The sequence below is a fragment of the Canis lupus genome, chromosome 5 (assembly GCF_003254725.2).
Source record: "Canis lupus dingo isolate Sandy chromosome 5, ASM325472v2, whole genome shotgun sequence".
NCBI classification, from domain to species: Eukaryota; Metazoa; Chordata; class Mammalia; order Carnivora; family Canidae; genus Canis; species Canis lupus.
In genome coordinates this window covers 38,089,932-38,106,783 of record NC_064247.1, presented here as the reverse complement: position 1 = coordinate 38,106,783, position 16,852 = coordinate 38,089,932, and the positions used below count along the sequence as shown (strand labels likewise).

The window sequence follows — 16,852 nt, the reverse complement described above, 5'->3', positions numbered from 1 at the left end:
AAGGGGGCACTGCGTGAGGCAGATGTTTCCCTCGTTCCCTCCCCAGTGGCTGGGGTAGGGGTGGTGGGGAGCAGGCTGGTGACTGGGGGCCTCGCCCTCTGCTCCCTGCAAATTCCCAGGGTTGGGGCCTGGGGGTGGGGGTGGGGGTGACTGCAAAAAATGGACTGGCTGGCTCACTTCTGGCCCTTTGATCAGCAAGAGTGCCCCCTGAATTGATTCCCGAGGAAGCGGAAGTGTCTTCCGAGCAACATCTTATTTAGAGACGAGAGTGACTAAAGGTGTAAGGTGCTGGCTCGGGTGATCTTTTCAGGCCCTGAGGAGGGGGCTGGCTTGGGACACCCCAGGGGTGTGGCTGATTTGGTGGGAAGAACAGGTAGGGAGGATACCCTGGGTTCTCACCTCGTCAATGGCCTTGTGATGAGCTGACCCTAATCTGCACCTGCAAATCCATGTGGTCTTTCTTTGTGGTGACTCCCCGGCCACAGGTGTAACAGGGTCAGGACAACCACACCTCTGGCCAAACCTTCCGCCTGCCCCTGCAGTGATGGGAGGGCGGGTCTGGGGGTCCTCTTTTGGGGCTCCAGCTACAGGCCACTTTCTCAGTGCCCTGGCCCCAACGTCTCCCTGAGGACCCAACGAGAAGGTACTTCCCCTTCCTACCACATTTCCCAAACCTCCATCACCTCAATCACTGCCTCTGTACATGGGCTCGGATGGACATGAACCAGGCTGAGTGAGTGAAGAATGGTCACAAACCCTCAACCAGGCCCTAAATCAAACCCTAATGCAGGTCAAATCCTAAATCAGGCCAGCATCTCAACACCAAGACTTCTTTTCCGACAAGGTCTGGATAAGAAACTGACTCCCAGCCACCAATTTCTGCCCCCCCGTCCCCCAGGAGTCACCACAGTTACTTTCTTTTTCATTTTCTTGCCTTCTCCTTCTCCTTCTCCTTCTTCTTCTTTTTCATTTGTTTCTAGAGATAACCTAGGCATGAGGGCAGGACTGCTCGCTTGTTGTGCTCACTGCTGCCTCCCTAGTGCCCGGAACAGCACTTGGCACAAGGCTAAGAAGTCCATAAATAAAAACTTATGAATAAAATAATGAATACTTGTTTAAGGGGTTCCCACATCTCAAGGGGAGAGAGCTTGCCAAGAGTTGTGCCAACTACAAGTACTGAGAGCATGGTACCTCCTGGATGGAGTCATGCCTGAAGCCGGCTTGCTTCTGGACGAATCATCGTACTTCTCCTAATGGGGCCTGTTGCGGTTGGGTTTCTGGTCATGAGCAAGTGAGAGCCCAGACTGAGACCGCGCCTAGTTGGCGGTTAAACTGAGGAGGGCACACGCGGCCGAGCAATCGGCTGTGGCTTTTCCCTCGAGTCTGGTTCTGGGCAGATCTCCTCTATTTGCAAGATGAGCAAGTGCCGAAGGAGGAGCTCCAGTTCCAGAACCTTTGGGGCCGAGGCGTGGAGGGGGGCCAGGCCGCTCGGGCTGGCCAAGCAGCTTCTCCTCAAGTGCCAGGTGGCTGGGGAGAGGCACACCTATGTGTGCACGGGGAGCAGGGGGCAGCTGAGGCCGTCGGGGCCTTCCATGGGCCATCAGGCCAGCAGCCCGGGCCATCCGTCACCGGCACCACCCTGTCTCCCAAGCCGGACCCTGGGATGTCCCAGGATCTCCTTTCTGCCAACCACCCGACCCAGCCCGTGGGTCTCCCTCATCCACCCAGATCCAGACCCTTTCTTTATCCTCGGATCTCCTAGATCTACCTTCCATGCCATGGCCTGAATTTTCCTTCTAAGGCACAAGCCTGGCCATGCTATTTCTGGATTTCCAGATTATTCGGCGGCTGCCCTCTGCCTTTAGGCTTAAGTCCCACCACCGGCTTGGCATCCATGCAGTCTGCACATCCCACGCCCTGGCCGTGCCCTGCAGCCTTACTCCAGCCGTGCAGAACTCCCTGTGCTCTTCCAGACACTCCACGAAACATCACGGGGGCCTTGTTCACCCTGGGCTGTGCTGGCAATGCCTTTGCCCCCCACGCCCCTCCCCTGCCGCTCAGCCGGAGGACTGGCGGCCCACACTGATGTCTTCCCTGAGCGCAGAAGCCCAACTGAGAGGACGCCTGGGTGCCAGTGTGGCCCACAAAGAAAAGGTGTGAGCAGGGCAGAGGGAGCTGCAGGCTCACTTTGGCTCCGATGTTCTTGCTAAAGGGTGAGGGCCACAGCCAGACAGCCAGGCAATGGGTAAGAGCCCAGGGCAGAGGATCCAAGAGTCAAAGTGTGAGACCCAAGAACCAGGATCCTGGAGCAGTGGGTGTGGAGAGGGTCCAGGAGGGGCTGAGCAAAGGCCCACAACCCCACCACCACCACCACCATCACCACCACCATAAACATCACCTCCACCTCCACCACTACCACCACCACCACCAGCACCACCAGCACTACCAGCACCAGCACCAGCATCACCACCAGCACCAACCCCCCCACCACCCCCATTGCCAGCACCACCAGCACCACTAGCAACAGCACCAGCATCACCAGCATCACCACCACCCCCATCCCACACCTACCCCCACCCCCATCACCACTACCACCAGCAAGGTGGTAGGGCCTGGAGATGGTGAAGACCATCCAAGGGCTCTGGGTTAGAATCTGGAGCTCCCTGGCAACTCCCACCTGCCACAGTGGTCCTCCCACCCTGTGAATCTCCAGGGCGAACTCTGGGGAGTCAGGGAGTGAATTCTGGGGGGTCAGGGATGCATCTGAGTTCACCTCTTTATCCTGCATCACACCTGGCACATAGAGCCCTGGGATATTTATTTGCTCAGCTGATAAGAGACCGAATGGCTGTTGAGTTAATCCACCCCGCCCACATCCCTGTTGCTTGGCAGTTTATTTTGGTTTGTGTTTGTGAATTTGTTGAAGCTGGGAAGGGGTGGGGTGGGTGGTCTTGTTTGTGTTTCTCTTGCTGATGCCCCTTGGCTTGTTTGTCCTAGTCACCTTGCTGACTTGAGCTGTGTGGTGTGGGGCGGGGTTACCTTCCCGGCACTCGCCAGTCCCCGGCTCTGCACTGGGCTTTGCTTCAGTGACAGGAGCTGCCCCCTGAGAGTAGTTTCGGGAGATGCTCCAGCCTGCAGAGCCCCCTGGCTGCTGGCCACTGAGGACAGATGGGCTTTTACCAAGACCCTGGTACCCGGTCTTCATCCACCCAAGCCGGCTGGCCTGCCTGCCTGACCTTCTCTGCACTTGGGGTCCCCACTGTCTCAGCTTGCACTTCCCAGACGGGTCCCCCAATTTATGAATTGGGTGGGGTTCCATTCATTTCGGCTGACCGGGGATGCGTGCTGGCTCTCATAGGCCAGATGTATTAGCTGAGCTCACGCTTGCTGGGAATGAGTCCAAACCACGGCTTAGTGGAAGAAGGTAGCAAGACACTAAATTCTCTGCTAATGTATTTGAAAAAGCCAAGAAAGAGAGAGAGAGAGAAAGAGAGTGAGTGGGAGAGTTTGGAGGGCGGGTCTGGGGAGAGAGAAATATTGGCTAAGAAGTCCACTCAACTAAGGATGCTCTGCTTCTAGTTTTTTTTTTTTTTTTTTTTTCCTGCTTCTAGTTCTTGAGTCAAGATAGCACTGAAGATACAGGAAATGGTAAAAATTTCCCCCAATTCAGAAATCAAGAAGAAAGGACAGAAACTCATCTTGGCTCAACTCATGCTGGTTCTCTGCATCTACCTCAGATTCAGTCCACGGGGCGTGTGCCAACCTCCACTCTCAAATGCTGGTCCAGGCATCCAGCAGAGACCGGTGTTGCTCCTCCAGCCACCTCCACTTCCACCTCCAGCTGCTGCCCTGAAGCCACCTGCTCATTCCATCACCAATAGAGCGTCTCCTGTGTCACCCCTGGTGCTAGGGTCCGGTGGATACAGTGGTGACAGACAGCCTTGCCTTACTAGGGTCGTAGTGTAATCAGGTGCCGGGGAAGCAGGGAACCGTCTAAAAACAGGTAAACACAACCTGCAGGTTACACAAGGATAGGTCCTAAGGGGGACAGACAGAGCAGGAATGGTGGTGGCTGGGTGGTGGTCTGACATTAGGGCAGGTGAAGTCCGGAAACATGAAAACCCAAGCTGGTGGCAGCAGAGGAGGCGAGCAGTTGCCAGAGTCGGAGGATACCTTCCTGCTGGTGGCCTCAGTGATGCATGGCCTGTGAGTGGGGACCCAGGCTGGGCCAATCGGAATGCAAGTTTGGGGACGTCAGATGATGTTCTGTGATGCGTGTGATGGGGACCCCCAGCCACCTCAGGACAGAGCCTGAGTTAGGGAACGGGGGCTGGAGGCCCTTTGATCCAGAACGTCTCTTTACAGCTTATATTTCATTAGGAAATGGTGGCCTCAAGATTCTGGGAACCTGTCAGCTGTCCAGCATAAGGTCCCTTTTCTGAGTTTCTGAACAAGCCTGAATATGGCTCCCACGTCACTTCTCCAGGTGGATTCGCAGACAGCGACTTACCTACAGTTGGACGGGTGACAGGAAAGGACCAACAAGGCTGCCTGCCAAGTGTCCGAGCTGGTTGCTGGACCCTCTTTCTCTTCCACTTGCCTGAGAAGCCTGGTGGGTTGACAGCACAGATCTTACCAGATAGAGGGAGAAAACATGCCACCAATGGAAGCAAGAGCTTTGTGGGCAACCACCAGCTGGCCGTTAATTCCAACTCCCACTCTGCAGTCAGGTCAAATGTGGTGCTCTCCTGGAACGTGAGCATGGCACCAGAAGGGTCAAGTGGACAATCTGCAAGGCGCCCCCTGTGGTCAGTGACAGGTGTCCCATCGGGACATCAGTAGGCCAGGGAGTCGGGGAGGGGCGGATGACAGAGACCCTGGCTCCAGCACAAGCAGGGGAGTGAGCCTCCTGTCACACTGGGGTCAAGCAAGCAGGAATAGCTTTGCTTTACAGAGAAGTGCTGGGTCCCCACTGTTTGCTGAGCACAGAGATGGGAGGGGAGGGTGATGGCAGGGTGGGGAGACATGAGCGTGAGCTAACAGAGGGAGACTGAGAGCAAAGCAGGGCCCCGGTACTTTGGCTTTTCTCTTTCAGAGAGGGCGAGTGGGGTACTCAAAGCGCACGCATCTAAAGGTGTTTCTATGGAGCCCATTTTGATGTTTGAAAAGAAAAGCTGATCCCAGGAGTGGGCAAAGCATTCCCTGTATGGCTTCAGGCTTCCAGACACGGGGCCTTTGGTGAAATGTGGTTTTATCCTTATAATGGATACAGTGGCTTTCCTACAATAAAAGGAGGCTGGTACATTTTCCCCAGAGTCAGAAGGAATACTGTGCTCACAATCATGCTTCTATAAAAGCTCATAATGAAGAGGCTGGATGCGTCTTTTTCCTTTCTTCCCTTGTTTGCTGTGTTTAGAATAACCAGCCTCCTGGTAGAACCCTGTTTCATATTTCAGGCCTCTCCTCCTGCATGTGTGCCCCTACCCCGTCAGGGCCCCGGGGCCTTGTCCTGCGCTTACAGTTGATTGGACCCGAGTGAAAACTGGTTAGTCCAGATAGCAGGTTCCAGGCTGTGCTCCCGACCACTAATTCCAGGAGCAGGTGGGAGGTGTTCCCCAAACAGAAGGGTTCTGCACTTAGTAGGTTTGTGAAGTAGTGGGGGGGAAGTGCAAGTTTTTTTATTTTAAAAATTTATTTATTCATGAGACACACAGAGAGAGGCAGAGAACACAGGCAGAGGGAGAAGCAGGCTCCCCACAGGGAGCCCAATGTGGGACTTATACTGGGTCCCTGGGATCACAACCTGAGCCCAAGGCAGATGCTCAACCATTGAGCCACCCAGGCACCCAGATTTTTTAAATTTTTACTTAAATTTGGGCCCCATGAGGCCATACTGTACGCATGTGCCTACTGATGCACCAAGGGAGCTGTAGTGTAGGCAAGACTTCCCAAAGACTCCCCGTTAGGGAACATGCTTCACTCACCTGGGTAATGCTGATGAGCACAGAGTCCTTAGGAAAGGCGGTCAAGGTTAGGGTTTGCTGCAGCAGGTGTGAAGAAACGAGGTGCCCCAGGAGTCCGGGTAGGTGAGCAGCATCCCAGGGCCTGGGGTGGGGGTGGCGGGTATTACGGGGGCCTGAAATCCACATTCCACAGTGAGAACTGCAGGATTGGGGTTTGGAGAGCTGGAGAGGTCATCTGAGAACAGGGTGTCCTCAGGGAGGTGTGAGGTGGCAGGAAGCCCTCAAGGCGGCTTCGCATTTAAGATCCCTGGAGAGAAAACTGGGTCTGAGTGTTGAGAAGCTGGGACTTCATTTGCTGTGAGGAGGCCATGCAAGCCGCTGGTATTTTCCGAGCGAAACGACAGGTCCAGGAGGCCCCGAGGATGATTTCGGCAGTGGTTTTGAAGGAAGAAGGGAGAGACTGGGTGATTCCAAACTGCACATAGGGTGAGGGTGGGTGGGTCGTGGCCCTTCTTCTTAATAATAATTATGCTTATGATTCTTTGGAGTGCACAAGTATTAAAAATCAAGTGTGAGGGCACCTGCGTGGCTCAGTCGGTTAAGTGTCCAACTCTTGATTTTGGCTCAGGTCATGATCTCAGGGTCTTGAGATCGAGCCCTGCTCGGCCGGGAGTCTGTTTGGGATTCTCTCTCTCCCCCTGCCCTTCTCCCCATGCCCTCTCTTCCACTAAAATAGATCGATCTTAAAAAAAAAAAAAAATCCAATGTGTTCACTTCTACCACTTAAAACAAAAATATTGCTTTTTTTTAAAGAAAGATTTTATTTATTTATTTAAGAGAGAGCATGCAAGAGCAGAGGGAGGGAAGCAGAGGGAGACTCCTTGCTGAGCAGGGAGCCCGATGCTGGCCTCGATCTTGGGACCCCAGGATCATGACCTGGACGAAGACAGACACTTCACTGACTGAGCCCCCCAGGCGCCCCTACTGATGGCTTCCTAACCGCCTGCTAGTCATAAAGGTGAGTAACACATTGGCAATTCTGCTAGGACCTGTGCAAACTCCATGCACGGTGATTAAAGAAAGGACCCCCACACACGCTTCTGTTCTTACCGGTTTATTGTGGCAGGAAAAGAGAATGGAGGCATTTTACACATTCGAGGGCTGCAACAAGGTGTAGACGTCCTTTGCAGGCATTCCTGCCATGTTCCCCACAGTAAAGAACCCGGATGCAGCCAAGAGGTAATATTGCAGGTAAGTAGAAACAGGAGTTGGATGTTATCTGCGACCGCTTTACAAATATTCAATCGCAGCAACCGTCTGCATGTTGCGTCAACTCCCCGAAACGCATTCCTGCAGGGCAGTGGTGCCCCTGGACAAGGAGTACTGCAAACGTCCTGCTGAGCATCAAGACCTTCTGGTACGTGGGGTTCCACGGCAGACAAGTGACATACGTGGAGGACGGATGGAAGGTACTACAGGTTAACTAGCACAACTCCCGGGACGGGACGTATCCCCACCAGGAGTCCAAGCCAAGCTTCTGGCTCTTACATCTGGCCATTGGACGTATGGAGGCTAATTTCTGAATTCAAGGGAAGAAACGTGTTTTTCACTAAAGGGACAAGGATATGAGCTCTGTGGCTGGCGGGACCAGCTCACCTTTTCTCTGATTTCCCTTCTCGGTCGGCCTTGAGAAGCTGTGCAGCAAAGGGGCTGTCGATGGACTGGCAGCAGTGGTCAAAGTGGGGACAGTAACGGGTCAGAGCCAGATGGACTACGGGCATGAAGACTAGCGCCACCCTTCCAAAAGGAACTGCTCTAGATACCTCCTGCATTTTAAAGTGAACTATAAAGATGCCTTTGACTGCTTGGAGTTTTGGAAATGGTGATAACATAACAGGGGTGGTCCAGGGGCTGGAAGTCCCCCAGCCGACCGTCCGAGATTCCCTAGGCAACCGTTTGGCATTCTTCCTTTGAAAATTGGGCAGTAGCACATCCTTGGGAGTCTAGGATTGTTTGGGGGAATATGTGGTTGAGAATATATGTGAGAAAGCTGGAACCAGCCCCGGCTCATTCACAGGAAGGGCCGGCAGTGAGCATTTCCTCCGCCGTGGCCCTCCTGGGACCTGAGGACGCAGGACTACAGACAGAGAGCTCCAGCGCGCACATGTCTGGTCACCAGTGAGCACTCTGGCTGGCAGGTGGGGAGTGTGTGTGTGCGTGTGTGCATGTGTGTGCGTGTGTGTGTGTGTGGCCAGACAAGGAAGAGGTGCATTTGCACATCTACAGGAGGAAGAACAAAAACGGGAGTGTCGGCAGAAGGACAGAGGAAGAAATATAAAGACCTTTAAAGAGAAAAATATTCTCTTTGCATTAATCACCTGAGCCAACCTATTTCTTATTTGGGGAGCATTTTGGACGTTATCATTTAAAAAAAAATCATCGGGTGATCACTGAGCACCAAATCATCTCATGATCGTGTACTAAACCCAGCAATTTCCCTTTCCGAGCTCTGGAATCACCAAAATGTTCCTGTCTCACCGCAAACAGAAGAAAACAACAAACCCTGTGTGTCTCCTTGTACTTTTGTTTTTGTTTTTTTCCCCACACACCCAGGTGATTTCAGCTCTGGGGCTCTGCCCCGGCCCCGCGGGCACCTGGCGGCCGCTTGCAGGTGAGCATGAGCAGCAGGAGCAAGGGCAGGTGCCACAGGCTGCAGAAGAACAGCTTCCGGGAGCTCTTGCGGTCTGCGTCGGTGTAAAACCGAAAGCCGAGGTAGGTGATATACAAGTTGATGGGCAGGGAGATGACAGGGAAGGTCCACGTGGTGACATCCAGGACGGGGGCCGCGGTGGACAGTCCGATCAAGGCCAGGCAGTGGCGTAGGGCGACGCGCCTGCACAGCGCCGGGTGGGTGACCGACATCATGCAGTAGCCGCCTCGCGAGTAGTCTTCGCGGAGGCCCCAGCTCAGGGCGTTGAAATGCGGGAACTGCCACGAGTAGAGGATCCCTCCCAGCAGAAATGCTCCTGCACGCAGGGCGAGGACAGAAGGGGGAAGCAAACACAAGCTGTCATCAGGGACGCACGGAAGCCTCGGATCCTGGCCCCGAGGTGCCCTCTCCGCTCGCACCGGCTCTCACATTCCCTTGCCAGCCTCCACTCGCCTGGCCTTGCAGGTCAGCCTGAAATCTGGGACAAGCCAGTGGGACAGTGAAGTGCACCCTCTCCCAAGACCCCCCTGCTTGCCCTAGGACACCGAGCATCTGTGGCTCTCATCCAGTCCACCCAGTACCCACTGCATGTCCCAGCATCGTGACCACCGAAGCCCCCCCACCAGCCGGCGGACCTCTGGGCCAGGCTTTAGCTCGATTTCCAATGGCGCCCGCAGAGGCACAGGGCCACTGCCCAAGTCTGCGTGGCCCCTGGACAAGGTCCCTGCCTGGAGGGGGGGCTGGTGGCTCCTGCTCGCAATGGCAGTCCTGAGCCTCATGGCCTTTGTCTGTGTCCTGACCAGCTCACAGGGCTTCCAGGGCAGGTGTCTGCACATTCCAGGGAGCCCACACCATGTGGCAAGCAGGACAGACTCAAACAGCATGTGGCAAATAAATGGGGTGGCATGAAGGACCGCAGTGCCCGAGCAGAACGAGCAGTGGTCTGTGGCGGCGCAGCTCTTCAACGCAATGCATCAGTACCTTGAGCACCACTTAGCCCCTTTGTCTGGAACAAAGTCTCCCCTCACCCACCAGGATGGGACCAAGGCCTGCGCTTTTGGGGCATGGATCCGTGACACAGCCGCTCACACCAGAACTTCACTGAATCCTCACTGGAGGCTGTCAGGTAGGTTGTATGCTCATTAAGTGAGCCAACAGACGGGAGGGGGTTAGATTCAACAAAAAGAGGTGAAGGAGGGGTTCAGAACAAGCCTGATGAGGAGCCCGGATCCCCCCACCCCCACACTAAGCCTGGCTCCTCCAAGTCAGGCAGCAGAGCCCAGTCCTGACTACAGGGCTGCTCATTCCCATGCAGGTGACTCATTGCTCCTTTTCTCATGCCAGAAGTGTTTACTGAGCACCTACTAAGTGGCACACACAGTGCCAGGTACTAGGGGACAGGATGGTAAGTGCAAATCCACATGTGTCCCCTGTGGCGTGCAGTTCACCCAACGGGGCATGAATCAAAAGCCACTCTAGTGAATCCACGTCACACTCAGCTGCTGTGTAGGAAGAGTCTGTGCCACGAGGACACAGAGCAAGACCTAGTTGAGGGGGGCAGGGGAGACCTCTCTGAGGAGGGCATGTCTGAGCTGAGCTCTGAAGGACGAGTGACCCGTCCCTCAGGGCTGGCAGGGGGAGAAGTCGACATGAAGGGGCATGTCGGAGGTGTGTGTGAGAAAGGGCATCGGTGTCACTTGATCAATCTGTGAAAGAACACACTCAGGGGCCCCCAGCAGGTATGGGAGGGCTGATCGGGGCTGAGATGCATGGGGATGGGAGCTGGGATCCAGGTGGTGACAATGAGGTGGGAAGAGAGGGCTTCCAGAGGCCAAGTGACAGGAAGGTCAGGACAGGAGGGGGAGGGAGGTAACCCCTGGGTTTGGGGGCCTCGTGAAGATGCCATGCCCTGAGATGAAAACTGGAGAGATGAGGATGACGGCACATGAGTGTGACCTTGAGTGTGTCCAGCCTGACATGCCTGTGGGACGTCCAGGTGGCAACCAGGCAGTCGTGAAGAGGCATCAGACCTAGGGAGCATATCTGGGAGCTACCCATACCTGCGTCCGGCACTGGGTAGACCCTGGTGTCCAATCATTATGTGTTTCTGGGTTTCCTGCTTGGATGCAAATTCCTGATGGGAATGTTCATTTTTTGCATCTCTGGAGCAGAAATATAGAAAGTGCTTGATGTTGCTACAGAAGATGGTCCCTAAAGGCATCAGTGGGAGCCCACGTGGACAAAGAAAGGCTTTACTAAAAGCCACGTGAGATTGCAGTTTTCCAGCACGGATTTGTGAACGGACAGAGCTATTTCTTAAGATTCCCTCCTTCCTCCCTCCTGGTGCCTCGCTCCTCCTGACACCTAAGTGCCTCCTGGGGGGGGTGGGGGGGTCCCCGGTCAGGGAACCAAGAGCTCACTAACCCACCAGGTCATCCACCCTGGCCAGCACCCTCCCACACAGACAGGTTGAAAATTTGTAACCACAGTCCTATTTCAGGTAATGAGGACCTTTTAAGCTTCTCCTCTGTGGGACTGTTCAGAGAAGGCAGCGGGGGGTGGGGAATCACTATTGCTAGAACAGAACCAGCAGGAGAGAAGGCAGTTTAAATAATTCAGAATCGTGCAGAAAACCAGGCTGGTGCTCTAAGGTCCTGTAGGGTCCCTGTGGTGCCCATGCTGGGCAGGATCAGAGGGAATGAGCCTCTCTTTTAAGCTCTTATCTGTATTTGTCTACAGCATGGGCTGTGGAGTGACAATAGGGGCAGGCTCGTGCATCCCCTCACAGACAGAATGGTGACTTCTGCTCATATTGTTGTGGGCAGAAACTTGCTCACTTCCGAATTCAGTGGGTCAGAGGCAGTTGTGGCATATCAAGTAGGACTTGTGTGGGCACAGACTGTAGAGGACAGGGCAGGGGGCTGCTTTGGGGTCCAGGAACAGTTTCTCAGGGGTTCTTTAAGTCAATCCATTCCTTTCCAGCCTTCCGAGATGACAAAATAACCAAGGCTGGATGGGAGAGTCCCTGTTTCGGTAGGGCTGCTGACAAATCCCTCAGGTCCATTTAACTCTATCTATAAATCACTTCGCGGGCTTCATTCACTTGGGGAATAGGTGGCAGGCGTCTGCCACATGCCAGGCACCATTCTAGAAGCAAGCCCCACTGCAGGTCTGGAGGGAGAGGTGATGGACAGAAGCACACGGTAGGACAGGGAGCTACAGCCCAGGGCTGGGGCATGCAGGCATCTGTAGGTGGATCAGGTGTTATGGGAGCCACGGGGGTGGCAGACACAGATCCCTTTACTCAGGTGGGGAACATCGGGGACACACACAGATGAGTGCATTCACGGTGGAGGCCTGAAGGGCTCTATTTGGGGTCATTTTAAGTTTGATTTGCCTGCAACACATCCCAAACGCCTTGTGGCTGTTGCACGCCAGGCACTGGGTGGAGGGGTTACACGTGCCTCTTGCTCCCAACCGCCTTCCCATAGGTGGCATTACTCTCGTCGTACAGACGAAAAGCTTCATCAGCGTGCCCACCCGGGAAGAGTCAGCCCACGTACCAGCACACTCTTTGAGAAGAATGCTGCCCCACATCGACTCAGACTGGTAACGGCGGACCATTTGGTGCCAGTTCAAATATTGATGTTGCTGGGTAGAGATGGGGCTTGCTGGAAGGAGAAACTGCACCTGCCCATTTATTAGGAGGCCCGGGACCTTGAAGAGTGTGTTTCCATTGGGCACAGAAAGTACTGGTCTCGACAGTGAGCACCTCTGGGGAACCGGAAAGGATAGAAGGGAAGGCTGGACCTCTTGTTTCGTGTGCTGATGGAAAAGGAGATCACAAAGGGACCAGTGAAGAGGAGGTGCTGCTAGATATTCGGGGCACTTTTGAGGTGTTGAGCATGAGCGACGGGGAGCAGCCCACCTGCCACGCGGGACAGGTCTCACACCCAAAGGGTCTAAACAGATTATGGGCCACAGTGATGACAGCTGTGGCATGAGGGTGGCAGAGGGACAAGGGACAAGGCTGAGACATGTCCTGGCAAGAGAGCAGACATCACTGAGGGCTCAGAACCTCGGGAGGGCATCGGATAAGCCAGGGCACGGTAGTCAGGTAGCCCGTCTGCTGTTGTGTTCAAAGAGCTGAGGTAACGCAAACTCAGCCAGGAGACCAGACTGGAAACGGTTAAAACGATCAGGCCCCAATGTGAGCTCTCGCTTGCCTCTCTCAAAAGCCCTCTTTTTCGTGTGCCAACTGGAGTATTCTGTTTTGCTCAATATGCATTTTCAGTTATGCTTCTGCTTAAAATAACATAATTAAAAAAATCATTTTCATAAGAGTAGCATGCTGCTTGCTATGCGAGAGGAAATTGGGTGTGGGTTTGGCTCATGTCACAAATGAAAGAGCTTTAGAAATCACAGCTTAGCCTTAATGGATTGTAATCAGAAAACCACCACCCCCACGCAGTTCTACTTGATGGGTCGCAACTGCCTCTGCTCCTACAAAAGATGTAAAACAAATTGCTCTCTTCATCAAGATAAGGTGAACTGAAAACAGGAAGACTTGGATTAGTCCGGGGGCTGTGGTGGAACCCACCTTCCTTGTGGGGTAAACACAGAGCACTCAGTTTACTGACTCAAAGGCCTCCGCTCAGCCTCACCCCCCACCCCTCACCCCAGAGGAGTCTGCTGTGACTGGGCCTATCTTCTGCGACACCCAATCTATGCAGTGTGCCCACTATGTGATAAGCGCAGTCTGTTCTCGAGGCCCTCTGCTGGAGTCTGGCCGGGGAGGCAGACAATATTACCCCGAGTCCAGCCTCTGAAGGTCACCATAGGTGCTGTGCTCGCAGGGGACACATAGGAAGACCTAAGTCAGCCTTAGGTCAGGGAAGGCTTCCTGGAAGAAGTGACTTGTAAACCGGGATCTGAAGAGGGTGGTCTCTGAGTTCCAATTCATTCACAAGAACTGTGCCTTCTCTGCTTCTTTTAAACGTGGTTTCTCATTTCCCTACCCAACTCTGTAGAATCTGTGTATGTATGTGGTTTAATCATATCTGGAAGACATGTCTACTTCTTGGCTTTTAGGCGAATATTAGTTGGTCTATGAATATGCAAAATGCCAAAAATCTATGATATAGGTGGTGTATCTGGGGTTATAGTTCTCGGGAGGACAGCGACTTCCTGGGGTCACGAGGTCATAGTCCCAGCTCAAAGGCCACACCAGAGAATATCCAGGGGTCTGGGGCATTATTTCTTTTCCTCCAAATACAGGAAATGGAGACCAGCCCATCCACCATGCTTCATCTCATAGTACCTTGCTCTGATTAGGGGGGCACGCTAACGTTAGGTGGGGGAAATGCTAACCAATGTCTTCCTTGTGACCCATTGCAAATATGATGCATTTTAAAACCTGCTCGGAATATCTATCAATCATTTTTATACCACAGACACAGAAGAGGGGGACCTCAACCACTGCCACCTCTGCTCGGGTCAAGAAACACTTGTCCAAAGTGCACATTTTGTTGGGCAAACAAAGCCACGGCAGTTGCAGTCACATGGCTTCCCAAGAGGATGGAGACAAATATCTTCAGGTGGGAGTTCTGAGTCTCTTGTATGGGCTCTTCCAAAACAAAATTCCTTTTGGAAGGGAGTTCAATGGTTTCAGCTAGCTTCCTCTGCTGCCTGGTGGGCCCACATTCAACTCCTTCCCGGGACCCAAACCCATTCATTGTCATTCACTGCCCACCGGCGGCCTTGGAAAAGACAAAGAGACAGCTCCAGTGAACCTTGGTGCTGGGCTGGGGAGGTCTGCCCTCCCCAGGACAATAGGCTCCCCCTGAATGTGGTCCCTGGTGGCTGGTCTGTTCCTCAACTGGTTTTATTTGTGCTCTCAGGGGTACATGGTTATGTAAACTGGGGGCTGGCTCGGGGAGCCAAGCCAAACCCAAAGCTTCATGGTCACAGATTCCGAAGCTTTTCCTTTCAGGGCTCACACAAAGGAGCTTGTGAAACGGGTCGGCCTCCACTGTGTAATAGACTTCGATAGCGCGGGGCATAAAGGGAAGAGGGTGTGGGGCCAGTTGATCAACTGCACGCTGACAAAAGGAAGACTGCGGGCCCTCTGAAAACAGGGACCGGAGTGGGCAGGAACAGCTCGCCCTGGGAGAATCCTCTGGAAGTGACTCAGGGATGGCCCAGAGGCCCAGTGAGCAGGGGCACAGGCGCCCTCCCGCCCTCACCTGATTGCACACTGCCCATTGCCCCCCCTGCAGAGTCACTCCAGGCTTCCCTTTGAAGGGAGCCGCTCGGAGTAAAGGAAGCACAGAGCTCTGACTCAGTGCTCCCCTCTCCTTGTCATTTCCCTACAGGGTAGCTTTGGGCATCTGTGGGTTCTCTGAAAAAATTCAAACGTTCCCTACTCCCCTAGCTCTCATCTGAGGGTATTTCCATCTTTATTATCCGAATACCGATATGTTCCCTGAACACTACCAACTGGGTACCGGGTGCCAGGCACCGCACCTGCCAGAGGCTGCCCTCCAGAGGCTGATCACTTTCCTCAGGAAGGTGCTGGCTGGGCTCCCTCAAAGCCCTGGTCATCTGGTCAACCCAGCTCGCCCTGACAAGCCCAGACCACACTTCCTGCATCGCACCAGAGTCGGCCTCCAATTATACCGTCAGTCTTGGGTCTAGCAGTCTACTTCTAGTACGTTCTTTCTCAGGCTTTTGTGGGTTTTGTCTTCGAAGAGAACAGGGCTCTAATATTGTTTGGTTTGCTGATATTCCCATGAAAATGTTCCTTGTCCACCCTGTCTTTAAAAATACCATTTATCTTAATTAATGCAGCCCTCTGAGCCTTGTTAAGGGGAAAAAAGAAATCTCACACAAAATGAACACTCACTTTCAAGTTTCATTTCCAACTGAACCAGGGTTTTGAGGGGAATGTTTGAAAGTGCTTGGGTTCAACAGAGCCAGGTACTTAGTAAGACCTCAATAAATATTTGTTGAATGAGGATAGAGAACATTCCCTCTATTCTATTCTCTTTTCTCATCCCAGAATAAAGGAGGTAAATAGAGTGGAACAGTATTTAACATTTTGTAGTTTACCAGCTGAGGCTAAAACAACTCCTTCGCTTTTTTTGTTACTAAAACCATCCATCTGCCAAATGTCACTTCCCGATAAGGGCCCAATGCTGAGTCCTCATTTGTAACTGAATGTTGGCTCACATAATTAATGTTTACCACACAACAACATTTGAATTACAAACCCAAGGCAATTTACACATCAACTCTCCGGGACTGTCACCCTGGCCCGTGCCACAAACTCCCAGGCCCTGGGATGGAGTCAGATTTGGGAAGAAGACAAAACAGAATCAGAGCCTTTTTAAAGTAACGGGGGCGAGAGAGAGAGAGAGAGAGAGAGAGAGAGAGAGAGAGAGAGATGGCTTTGGCAAGGAGGAGGGGAAGGTACTTTACCCTGAAGCTTCCAAGATAAACTAGAATCGTCCCTGGAGGTAAACACTGCTGAAAAGCCTAATGCGTGCGGCTCCAGGCCCACCGGGAGCTGGGCTATCTGCTGCCAGCACTTATCAGCGGCGCCCCCGCCTGCCCCAAAGCGACCCCTGGGCTCCACCCCCCTTCCCCCCCCCTCCCCGCCCCCCCGCAGGTCACTTCTCTCCCTGCCGCCCCGCCCCGGCCACACTGGTGGCCAGAAAGCGGCTCCTCCGGTCTGGTCTTCCTGGGTTTTTTGCTGGTAAGCATTATTCATGTTTTCTGCGAATAGCGGTTAAGCTTAAAAAAAAAAAAAAAATAGAAGGCAAAGTAATTAGGCAGGTGGAGAAAAGGCATCTCACAGGGAAATGGACACAGGTACAATTCCATTACGATGATTGCCTTTATTGATACGCCGGCCACAAAGCGGGGCTTTCAGAGCTAAAGCTCAGCGTGTGACAGTCACAGGCACCGCTGGGGGCAGAGCCCCTGACAGTCTGTGCCACAGGCGGGGGGGGGGGGGAGTAGCTGTTTCCAGCTAGAGGACTACGGCCCCAGAACGGCATGGCCACAGAACGGCATGCGTCTGGAACTCACACGGGGTTAGCTTTCCCAGTTCTCATACACTGATCTGTCATCTGTCTCATTTCCCTCCCACCCTGCTTCTGGTCTCCCTCTCAGGGTG

At 53.6% G+C, this 16,852-nt stretch overlaps 1 protein-coding gene across 1 annotated transcript in view; it reads right to left on the bottom strand.

The window, feature by feature from the left end:
• Positions 1-7,061: 7,061 nt before the first annotated feature.
• Positions 7,062-16,852, bottom strand: part of LOC112647325 (protoheme IX farnesyltransferase, mitochondrial) — a 127,321-nt gene continuing 117,530 nt past the window's right edge. The window contains exon 7 of the mRNA XM_025428325.3: positions 7,062-8,989. Within this exon, the coding sequence (XP_025284110.1) occupies positions 8,583-8,989 (407 nt within the window). The 3' untranslated portion in view covers positions 7,062-8,582. The remainder of the gene's footprint in view (positions 8,990-16,852) is intronic.